The 12,593-nt window shown below is 38.8% G+C and overlaps 1 protein-coding gene across 1 annotated transcript in view; it reads right to left on the reverse strand.

Moving 5' to 3' along the window:
* Positions 1-12,593, reverse strand: part of ppargc1b (peroxisome proliferator-activated receptor gamma, coactivator 1 beta) — a 92,635-nt gene that overhangs the window by 29,274 nt on the left and 50,768 nt on the right. Inside the window, exons 2-3 of the mRNA XM_041989532.1 lie at positions 4,269-4,454; positions 428-628 (exon numbers count right to left, since the gene is read on the reverse strand). Coding sequence (XP_041845466.1) covers positions 428-628; positions 4,269-4,454 — 387 coding nt within the window. The remainder of the gene's footprint in view (positions 1-427; positions 629-4,268; positions 4,455-12,593) is intronic.

The raw sequence follows: 12,593 nt of genomic DNA on the forward strand, positions 1-12,593 counted from the left end.
TGAAACACGGCTGGATGAAAGGTTACTTTCTGCCTCAGTGCAACTCTGTTTTCCTGGAGTTTAGGGCAGACTTTGAACCTGGCGACCAACTCGTGGAACATCAAGGTTAGCGAACGCAGCACAGATTAAAATGCCAGGGGAGAAAGCGAGAGGGGAGAGCATGGGAAAGTAGAGGCACAGCATGGCATGGATGAAACAGGGCAATGAGATGTTTGAAGTAAGAATTAAAGGATCCACTTCAGCACACGTCGTGTTCTGAGCTGCAAGGGACTTTTGATTTGCAGAAACATGAATGTAGTGAAAATATTAATGTATAAAACAGGGATTAATGTTCAGATATGTGTCACAAAACTGAAGTTCAGGGACCAGGAATGGGCATGAAAGTGCTTATCAGTCTAGTTAAAGTAAATAAATAAAGTGTACTTACAAGAGATGGGTCCTCTGTTTCGGCCCCCAAGGTCTGACTAAAGTCCTCGGCGCTGAGAGGAAGATTGTCCTCATTTTCCTGTTCTTGACTGGGTTCCTCTCCCAGAGCGGGGAAAACAGAGAGGCCGCCCACCTCGGCATCCACCATGCCATCCAAACTATCTGTCAGCGCGGCCAGCAAAGCCGCATTCTCCTCTTCTATCTGCAGGACACAACAAAGAAGATAAATGTAGATAATGAGTCGGTTAAATCTGATGCATTTTTTTAGTTATTCTAAACATTTGCATTTAAATTGAGAACACTTTTCAGAGAATACATCTGATCACAATACATCTGATAAATATTTATTTCTCTCAGTTCTTTCATTTCCCAACTGATCATTCTTTACAATTTCAAGAACCAATTTTACTTCACAAAAGGTCAAAACTGTGATGAAACATGAAAAATTACTGTTATGAGTAGCTGAAAATGTTTTAAACCAGCAAAGCTCACAAAATAGAGGGAAAACACTCAGATGTGTTGAGTTTTATGCATTTCTGTCAGCAACTGCCCTCATATCCGTCTCACCTTCTACTCATTACACACACAAAAAAACACTTTATTGGAGTAATTTTAGTCAACAGTCACACTGCAGTTGGAAATCAACTGACTGATTTACATTATGTAAACTACATTTCTGCTTGAAATGGCTGTCCTCTACAGAAAGCCGTCTTTTGGGGAGTGTTTGTTACTGCTTAATTCTTCCACCTCTATTATCATCCTCTATTCAGTCTAATCAGCTTTTATCTAAAGTCCATTGTTTCTCTTCTATCTGATTTATTACATTGGTCAAGAAGTCATCAGTGTGACCTTTGACTTCATTAGGAACACACAAGACAGCTTTTATTAAGTCGTTTTTCTATTCATCACAATGATGTGATTTTCTATTAAGACTCTTGCTTTGCCTTCTCTAGTTTCTAGACCTGAGAAAGGTGCAGTTTGTCAAAAGCACTCTTTCTTTGCAGCTTTAGTTGCATATTTGTTATTTTCCAGCTCTCCGTTCCTGCTGCTCCATCCACACAGCAGCCGTGCACTGCTGAGGAGATGCCATCATGCTGAGAGCAGATTCTGGTGGGGAGGCGATAGCATGGCTGGCCTACGGGAAGCCGCCAAGTTTCATTCGTCTGGCTTTCCCTTTTTATCATCCTGCTTTATCTCTCCCCGGCTGCCAAACTATTAATCGTTAGGCTTATTCTCTCTCCAACTCGTCGCCTCTCTTCTTCTGTGGTGGATGCCACATATTAGAGTTTAAAATACTCAACAGGATGTTAAAAATGTGGTGACAAGTGAGCAGAATCAGAGCTTTTTGGGTAAACAGCAAAGCCGCTCTACACAATTACAGCTGCTTTGATTGTTGCTTGCTTTTGTTTACTCACTGATCCACAGAAAAATACATCATGTGATTAAACGTATGATTCAGTGTTTATTATCTATTATTTATTTGTTGTAATTAGTTTATTATTTTTTATTTACTGAATTATTTTTTGTATTATTAATGTGAGTTATTTGATATTTAATTAATTATTTATTTATCTGATTATTTATTCATTTATATATTGATTCATTTGTTTTCTTTATGTATGGATTTATTTTAGACTTTTTCAGAGATACTACCCAAATATTTTCATCGGGTTACCTAATTTAGACAAACGCAGGGATACAAGTTCAATCGAGTTGGTGATAAAGAGCAAGTTCTACAAAACATAGAAGACAATTTTATCATTCGTTTATTTATTTTAATGTAACTAATTTAAAGTAATAACATTGGTTATAATTAGCCTAACCTTTTTAACTTGATAGCTTTCTCATTCTATGGTCTCCAAGGTTAAATTATGCCCACAGGTGATCAATATCTGCCAACATAGGATTTAATTCTGATGTGCTACTGTAAATAATTGTCGTATTGACAGCAGAGAATACAGAGATACAGTGAGGTCTCATCTGTGTCCTTATCTCTCTATTCAGTACTTGTGTTTATAATCAGATGCTGCCTGCCTGTCTGAGCTGCTGCATTGGTCTGATCAATACAATATTGGCTAAAACATAATATAGCTGAGGAGTGATGGGGATTGGTAGGTACAGATGCATTGAAAGCTGATGAAAAAACTCTTTAGAAGCTATATGTCGGTGATACAGAGGTTAGGGTAAATGTATAAAACTATGTACAAGTTCTAGAAATATGATGAGACAAATTGTTAACGCAGTAAAAGAAAGTCAGATGAAGATCAAACCAAACAAAGACTTGGTGAGAAACAGAAGACAGAGGAAAATCTATTTTCCAGAGAGTTGCAGAGCTAACTTTGACCCCTCTCTCACAAAGTTCATGCTTCCAATTAAAACATCTATTGCTGCTAATGCAGACCTCCGAGTCTATCGGAAGGGACCAACTGTGTCATTAAGTTTTGTTTAGTGTCAGCAGCACAAAGGCAAATAGTGTCCTGGCGTTGGCTTATGGGGACTGAAGGGAAGATAAAAAATAAGACTCAGTGACAACATAGACAGAGACAGTCAGTGTTTACTTCACCTGCATTCCCATCATGCTTTGCTTGTCTTCATTTAAGCAACACTCTGTGGTGCATCGCAGCAATCTCCACCAGTAGAATTGCATTACATGGCCGATGATCTGGACATAAATGCTACTTTATCTATTTATTGTCCTTTTATTCTCGATGTGCTCTCAATTTAGCCTTTGTAATGGGACAGTGAGACTTCACTGGGCTGGAAACCTTTAGACAATCAATAATCCAGGATTGGTTTCCAGATATAGACAAATAAGATTGGTATTCCCTGAATTCATTCAGGAAGAGCACCGGATACTGGAGTCTCAGGGACGTCATGAGCCCCTGAAGAAGCGCTGGGCCAGTCATCATCGTATTACACACAACGTAACTTGGAATTACTTTCTTGGCAGTGCCCTCTGAGGCATGCTTCATGTCTAAATTTCAACATAGGGATCAGGTGAAGGGTTGAGGTCTTGCACTTGTCTGCAGGAAAGAAGGTTTTGGCTAGGGTACAAAGTGTCTCAGAGGCCAAGATCCATGACAGGGTTGAACTATTACCCGTCTGCTATTCAAGGCAAATTACAGAAACAACATCATTTATTTACTTCAGTAAAGAGTAGCTACAGATAAAGAGACATGCCTCTACTCGGAATATTAATTGTGGTTATTTTCTATACCACAAGAAAGCACTTTTAATTCAGGGTGCACAATATTAGGAAAACATTCTAAGTGCTTTGTGATCATGTTAAAATGACAAAATAAACCTGTTTTCTATGGACAAGATTCTAAATACTCTGATATAATCGGCATTTTGTATGGTGATTTCTGTTTAGCAAAGAAAACAAACGAAAAATTCAGACATCCTCCCCTTTCTAATAAACTAAGTCATAGTTAAAGAAGAGAAAAAAGTGACAGCAATATTGTAGAACTTTGCCTTATAACAGATTAACATTGTGAAACAAACTGTACATTATTGCAAATTAAACTTTTAAAAGGTGCCTTTGAGACATTAGACATAACTTCTATTCTAAATTACCATCTAATCTATAGTCTTGTAGCACATTGCAGTTAAAGTTTAGTTTCACTGACCCAAATTTGGGATAAAAACCTAATTGAAATCCTCCTAAAGTATGACTGATCTGTTCATATGATCTCTACTTCAGCAGGATGGGTATTTTAGAAACAAACACGATATTTCTGCTGCGATCTAATGTCTACACCCACGCAGCAGCACATGGCTGACTTGAGAGACGCATCCGTCATGCAGTGTAAGTATACTTTGTTGTGGTGATAAAGCCTCACCTCGAAGAGCTCATCTGCTGTACTGTAGTGGATGGAGGCCGGTGACACATCTGCTGGTTGATCGTTGCACCACTGCAGCTCGCTGAGGCAGTTGACACTGTCGAAGTCACTGGTGTCCAGCTGGGAGAGGTCGATGTCCGGGAAATCAGTGTCCAAGCGGTCCGAACACACCTCCTCCTCCCCATACTAAAGATGGAAAAAAGAGAGGGAAAGTTCACACTGGTTAAACATCAGGACTAAACTTCCAGATGTTTAATTCTTTTGAGGTAAAGAAAAAACCACACGCAGCAGTTACATTCTCTCTGTAACTGCTGCTTTTTAAAGCAAACTACCAAATATGGGGAATGATTATCTTTGAAAGTGTTGTGGTTGGTATTTTCTGTGATATCTATTACTAAAAGTTACTATTAAAATTAGAAGTTTCTCCTTACCCACCTAAAATATGTATGCTATCGAGTCTGTGATGCACTTTGGATAAAAGCCTCCATCATCTGGCATATACTGTATATTATTACACTGTTCACTGTCTGAGTCACAAGGAGCTCTCATCAACAGCCCTTCATCTCTCAACAGCTACTCATTAGAGATAATGAGACTTCCATGTTAGAGGAGGTTCAACACTAAAACCGATGGAGGCATCTGCCTCGTCACAGTGCAGTACCAGTCAGAAAACATGTCGCATACACCAATAGTCATTGCGGAAGTGTCTTCATGCATTTATTTAGCAAATCTTCCTGTGGCTCAGAGCAAAGTAACCCAAGAGGTTATAGGTGATTAGTTTTCTTTTGTTGACTGAAACGGGATGTTTATCGGTGAAATAAGCTACACTGTGGCACATTGTTGTCTTGTTTAGGATTCTGTGTTTTTTTCTAGAAAGAATCTTCCCTAGTATTGTGAATTCTGTACAGTGGACAGAAAAGTATACTTTGCTGTAAATAACAGAGAAAAGTGAGGACAAATTGAAGGAGATATGAGGACATTGTTAAGTAAACTGACATGTAAACCAAATTAAGGATTCTAAAATCTCCCAGTGAAACTCAAGATAATTGCATGCGCTTCACGTCTTGGACTCAGTAACCTTCTTAATATTCCTTTGAACTTCTTCAAGAACTTCCAAAAAGTGTTTCACAGACCTAGTATCCTAAGTAAACAAGCAATTAGACTCTTCTCAAAAATATTCCCCCATGACGCCAGCAATCCCCTTAAAAGTTATATCACTTCAATCAACTAAAAACCTGTGTAAATTCTTGCCCAATTAAGGCTCTCCAAAACCTTCTCCAAAAAACACATGGAAACATCTACCCAATCTATAACACACTCATGAACTTCTAAAACAATCCTGAAGGCACAAGTAGTCATAATGTGGTCTGCAGTTACAGATGTGGTTTAGACTGAATCACGCTGCTGTGAGAAAAGCATAAAAAGACAAGCAGGAAGTGAGCGTACGTGACTCACAACAAGGAAACTAAATGCAGTCTCTTGGGGTACAAGTAAGAAAGAGATTTCTGGTGAAGGCGTACCAAAAGAGAACTTTCAGGAACACAGGGCAGTTAAACAGGATTTCTCCCAAATGCATAATAACACGAGTACTTCCTGAACATACATGTCTACACATGAGCTGCAAGAAGACATAGAGATCAATTTTCTATTGTGTGTGATCAGGAAATATGCTCTGTTGGGAGGCCACGTTCAAACAAACAACCTATTCTTCTGACTTAAAGCAGACAGGGTTAACTAGTTAAACTGAATCTGACAGAGCTCTCACAGAGCTAGCAGTTGTTCTAAGAGATACTCCAATTTCACAGTGACACAGCATCTTTCACTTATTTAATCATAATGTAAACATAATATAAACATCTTAACATGCTTTTGTTCGACTTGTCAATTAGTCTGTAAACTATATGAATGCAGATGGACAAAATATTTATACTTTTAAGAGTTTAACATAAATCTAGCATAGTATTTAATAACAATTTAATTGTAAACAAAGGCAAACAGGCTAACTTAAGCTTGCACTTATGCTAGCAACTATGCTAGTTTTGGTTAATTGCTTTTGTGAAAAAGATTTGTTGTTATATTAAGCTAGCAACCCCACCAGGAACTACGCTAGCTTAAACTGTAGCTTTATGAAAAAAAAAAAAGATTTGTAATGCTGACTCAAGAAGCAATTATACTATCAGCTATGCTGCCTAAAGAATTATACTAGCTTAATGTACTTTTATCACAGATGCAATTAGCAGTAAACTTTTCATATTGCCCAAAACTTGCTAATCAACAACCACCTATTAAAAATAGGTTTTAATTGTCTTTGCTTCTAAAAAAAAAAGCAATATATGATTAATATCTTATCTTTCATATCTTTCATTGTGTTCTTGTGCCTCTTTATGTTGTCAAATTTATTCACGGAAGTACTTTGTGTAATACAATACACAGTCAATATGCAGTAAAACATCCCTGTTGTCTGCATTCATGGTCCATGATTGAAACAATTATTTTATGATTACTTATTTATTTATGTATTTTGGCTGTACAATATTTGATAAATTAGAGTTATGTCAGTTTGTCAATGCACAAGTACACAAACACATTTTCTCCTATTAACCAGAAAAACACATTCAGCAGTAGCTCCTTTTAAAAATCACTCAAATATCAGGCTGTACTCATAATCGCTGCTCATAACGCTTTGATCTGCAACCTCATACAACTCTCTGCCTGCTGCCTTACAGCTGCCTTACAAACGTGTTTATTTGGCCTGTAAGAGGAGCATTTATTTAGGTCGAGGAATAGATAACATGAGCTGGTATTATTTATGGTTTCCTAAATTAGAGTAGAGTGACACAGTAGACCAGAGAAGACATGATCAAAGAGCCAATCAGTAGAGTGGAATGAGAAAGATAGATGGAGAGGGAGGAATGATGGGAGAGAGGAAAGGTAACAAGGGAGAGATGGGGAAAGGAAAAAATGACAAGGACACTAGGAATCTAAGAAAAAGAAGGCAGATGCAGGAATAAAGAGAGAAAATAGAGAGGGGGAAAAGGAAAGATGTAGGTCAGAGGAGAGAGGAGAAGCACTGGGGAAAAGGAGGGAAGGGCAGTCGTGACTTGATGGGAGAAGAGAAAAGGGAGACGAAAGATGAGAGGATGCCCTCTATAAGACCCTCCCAGTGCTAGCTCTCCCTCTAGTTGCTGATGTAGGTGTGTTTTCACCTTGCTCTGTGTGTGTATGTTAGTTAGCATGCAGCTCACATAGTTTTCACGTGGATCTGACTCATCCCCCACAACCTATCATGCGCTGCTCAACTCATCATTCCTTAAGGCTCTTCCTTCTTTCCTTCATCTTCCTTCCTTGGCCCCTTTCCTTTGCTTCAGTTTTCTTTTCCTCAATCCAGAATCTCCTCCTTGGCATTTCATCTTTATTTTTATTTGACTACCTTGTCTTCTTTTCCCAATACACCCTGTTTAGCCTTAATATTTCCTTCCTTCATCTCCATACATCATTTTCCTATCCTATCATTTTAATCTTTGACCTTGTCTTCGATCTTTCCACACATCTTCTTCACCCATTTACTTCATTCTCATTATCTTCATTCACCTTTCCTTGTCCTTCAGTGACTTCTTTTTGTCTCCCAATCCCATTTCCCCTGTGCCTCTCCATTCCCTTTCTTTTGCTTTCCTTATCACTGTCCACCTCTCTTTCAACTTTCTTTTCTACATCCATCCATCTTTCTTCCATGACCTTTGTTTCTTCTCTCCATTTTCCCTCCTTCTCTGTCTACCCTCCTTATAAACTCTATGGACTGGCTGATTGATTTCTTTGTTTCCACACAGCCTCTCTCCCTCCTCCATCATCCCTCCTTCTCTCCCCTCTTCTGGCATTACAACCAGTCAATCAATAAAAGCATCCTTGGGCATGACAGACATATTCTAAAACACACATAAAAGCATAAAGTACATGTTGAACCAGGACCAAAACTCCCCCCCAACCCTATTCACACAAGCACACGCACTGACATGAAACCGGTCCATGTGACATGCTGACACGTATGCAAAGTGGGGCATCCCACCCTGATGAAACTAGGCAAAGCAAAAAATATGACCAAGAACAAAATTCACAACAACGCGCATGAGAAGCATCTTAACGTCCCAGCTGCTGCAGCAGCAGAGAATATGTGGCCAGCAGTTGTAGCTGCGACATGTTTACAACACTGTGTGACTCTGAGTCGTGATGAAGCCACTGACAGTTTCACAACATGACTCACAGACGCTGGGAGGAGGAAGCTGGCAACTAAGCAGCTCAATTGCTCTGTGAGGAGCTCTTATTTAATTTTTTCCAACAGGTTTGATTGCACATGATCAGTAAACAACAGATCCATTTAGTGTATTGACCTATGGCAAAAAAAGCATCCCATAACACAATTCTGGTTACTTATCAGGGAACTGAGCTCATTTAAACTCATATAGAAAGATGCAGTCTCCCTCCCTAGATTTAGGTTTATTCCCAGCAGTAACTGTGATGTGTAGACACCCCTAAAACATGTTTCAAATATTTAAACAACAGTGTCATCCCCCGAGTGAAGTTACATGTGTGTAATAAACCACCGACTGTAAAATATATAAAAACAATTGCTGTGTACTGTCTGCAAGATGTCTACATTCATGATGCCTTAGAACAAGAGACGTAAGGACATACCAGATCCTTCTTATTGTCTGTATAATCTTCTGTACCAAAACATGTGTGTTAGGGAAACAGTTTCATCTTTTTGGTAAGGAAGGTGTCTTTTTGACTCATGCCCTGAGCCAGACATGACTGAGCCATTAGGAATGTGAAATTGGAGCTTGTACCTGCATTTATATGTTGTGTATTTGCATTTAGTATACAAAGTCTCATTGCTCACTAAAATTCAGAAGCGTGCAATGTGAGCATCAATCAGAGCTTTTTGCTGAATAACACCCAGCTATCAGTCTCCGCGCTGTGGGAAAATTCTCATCTTTTTTTCTTTTTTTTTTGCAAAGAGCTATTGAGTGAGCAGATTAGTCAGATGGATATGAAATTAACAAAGAATATAGACTCTTTTGAAGTTACTGAAAGGGTATGCTTCAGTGAAAATTGCAAGTTTTCATTCAGTTTCAGGGGCTTTATAAAACACAAGAGTTATGAGTTTGCTTAACAGAAACATGAGTTAAAGTGATACTGAAACTGAGAACTATAGATCTGAGAACTGACTTTTTTCTTGAGGGGGAAGGAGGACGATCTGTTGAGGTTAGTTTGTGGCTTGTACAAGATGAAGAAACTGATTCACATTAAAGACATATGAGGTTATGACAGCAAACATTTTTTATGAAAATGAGTGAAATAAACAGAACAGAGCATAAAGCAGCCATCAATCATAACAACCGGGGATATGGCCATAAATGCACCTTCTACTTCGACCCATCAGTGGCATCACTGCAGGTACAGAAATTAAACTTGGTGGACAGACCTAATTGTCATTAACCCTCATTTCCTTAAACCTTGTAGGGAAAAGCTGAGTTTCTTTTAAATTAATAGTATCTAGATGTACAATTTTGATAATCTTGATGTGAAACATATCAAACTGCTTATAATACTGACATATGGAGGATGAGGTTTGAGAAAAAAATAATTAAGACTGGTGACTTCCTCTTGTGGTTAATGCCTGCTTTAGTATCAGCACTGAAACCCACTGGTCTGTTCAGTCGTAAAAAGCCTGCTGGGATGATCCTGCATTTAAACAGCACCATTTATAGCAAGCTTGCACGTGTGAAAGCTATCTGGACTACATAAACGGATGCATGTGGAAAGACCAGCGAGACTCAGAAGCGCTGCTCTAACATGTTGATGTACAAAACTTCATCCTTGTATCCTATCTTTAAACACACACCAACACACACACACACACACAAGGGAGATTCTTCCAAGGGCCACATACTGTTTGACTTCCCACACTGGCTTTAAGGTAAAGTGGCATGTTGTTCCATATCTATGAATAGTAAATTGGAAGTGTAGTTACACAAGCTTTTCTTGGGGCTGCTAATCGCTCTTCACTGGCTTCCAGTTGCAGCACGCATCAAATTCAAAGCTCTGCTTCTCGCTTACAAAACAATAACCCAAACGGCTCCTGTCTACCTTCACTCCTTAATCCAGAGCTACACTCCCTCTCGACAGCCTAGTGCTCCCACCACAACGTGGCGCAAAATCAGTAGCTAGAATTTCCCCCTCTGTTGTCCCCCGGTGGTGGAACGATCTACCAAACTTCGTCCGATCCGCAGAGTCCTTATCCACCTTTAAAAGCAAGCTAGAATCAATTGTTTAAGGAGCATTTCCACACTTAGCTTAACTCTTCTACTCAACAGAATGAGTTAGAAAGATTTGTCCAGCTTATATTTTTACTTTAAGAATAAAGGATAAAAATACAAACCTAAATACTTTAAAGAAAACATTTCTATAAGAAATCTTTACTACCTCATAGATGAATTTCATTCATTATATTGTAGTAGGGCTTCAGGATGTTCAATTAGTGTTGAAATCAGGTTACAGCTGTATGACAGGGATTTTTAAATGTTTTTAAGCTGTAATTCACAGAAGCTAAATTGTAATGTATACAGGTGTTCAGCTGGTGCTAATAAAATCTCTAACTGTTTCACAGCTCTGATAATGATGTGACACATTATTGATCCACTAAAAGAAATCAAAGCTTTGGCTGCTGCTTTCCTGGCAGCTCGACAGCAGGCCTTTTGTAATGTTATGTAAGGGCAGTCACAAGCTTGGTCATGTGCCGGTGAGTCCCCGCCAGTGCTCCGGACTGTCCAAACTTCCCTTTAGGCACATTCGCTCTCACCCACACACTCCATCAGATACAACACCATACAAGGTCAAGCTCTCTCAACTCTGTGGTGCAGATCACAGGAGGGAAAAGGCAAAAGAAAATCTGTAAGAAGTCTCCTTGACATGGATGAGATGGTTTCTCATGTGTGTTAGTACCAGATGGTGGTGTGAAATGAATAGTTAGCTTTCACCATCATGGATGTCACCACTACTACTTTAGAATGGCCGCAGGGCAAAATCTTTAAGATCTATTGGTAGGTGTAGGTTTTAGATTAAAAGAAAAAGTGACGCTGCACATTACGATGAGCGCTGAATTCCTGAACACTACACTTGAAGTCAATTTTCTTCAACTTTCTTTCATCCATTACATTAAAAGAGCATAAGCCCTGAACATCACTACCTCATTGAGTATTTTGCTGAGACATGAGAAAGGTGCTTCAGTTTATGGAGGTGGTAATAATATAAATGGACCATTTACCATTTAATTAAATACAAGAAAAAAAATAGTTTGTACTATTCCAAATAGCTTTAAAGCCAATATTTGGAGTGAGCAGCTTTATTCTCAAAACAGTGAACCCTCTTAGACCAGTTTTCTTGGACTTCTTTATCTAAGTATTTTTCAGGAATACTTCTCCAAGCTTTGTGGAGGACTTGCTAAAGTTCTGCTTTGGATGTTGCTTTCATTTTGCTCCGTTATGTCAAGATGAGCCCATACTGCCACAGTAATGTTGAGGTCTGGGCCCTGGGAAGGATTCATCACTCCATCGGACCTGTTGCTGCTGATTTTCAGTCCAGGTTTTGGGTCATTTGGCATACATCAGCTTTTTCCCCTATTTTCCTTACTTAAGAAAAACTTCTTGACAGCCACCCCTCCATGGAGGCGATTTCTAATGAGGCTCAGGCTAACAGTAGATGGATCAAGTGAAGATCCAGATTCATCTCTAAGGTCCTGCTTCAGGTCACTGCTGGATTTTTTTCCTATTTCTTATGAACATCAGATACTGGTTGTCTGCTGTAGATAGATTAGATTTTTTTCTCTTCCTCTTGTCCAGTTTCTTCAATGCTTTAAGGACACACTGCACACCATGCTGTGATATGCCAAGTACTCAACTAATAGGTTTTTGGAAATCAACTTATTGGTGCAGAAATACAATCTTATGTCAAGCTGTGTTGTTTACGGTATTTTTAATAGATGCAACTAAAGACATTGGAACAAATAATGAAAAAAAGGCAGGCAATGTTAAAAAAAAAAAAGCCCTTCAGAAAATCTGGAGAACTATTCCTCAATGCCTTATATGAGGACAAGAACCTTTTCACCACTTGAAATCAAAGAAACAAATCAGAGGTTTTCTCATGATTTTTGCAACATGTTAAGTTTTCAGATCCGTCTGGTTGATCAGTGCTGAGATGGTCTTACTGGGATCAACCCCAGTTCTATGTGATTTTAAACAGGAAGCTGGTAAACAAAATGGAGCAATGATG

This window comes from Melanotaenia boesemani, chromosome 7 (genome assembly GCF_017639745.1).
Source record: "Melanotaenia boesemani isolate fMelBoe1 chromosome 7, fMelBoe1.pri, whole genome shotgun sequence".
NCBI lineage: Eukaryota > Metazoa > Chordata > Actinopteri > Atheriniformes > Melanotaeniidae > Melanotaenia > Melanotaenia boesemani.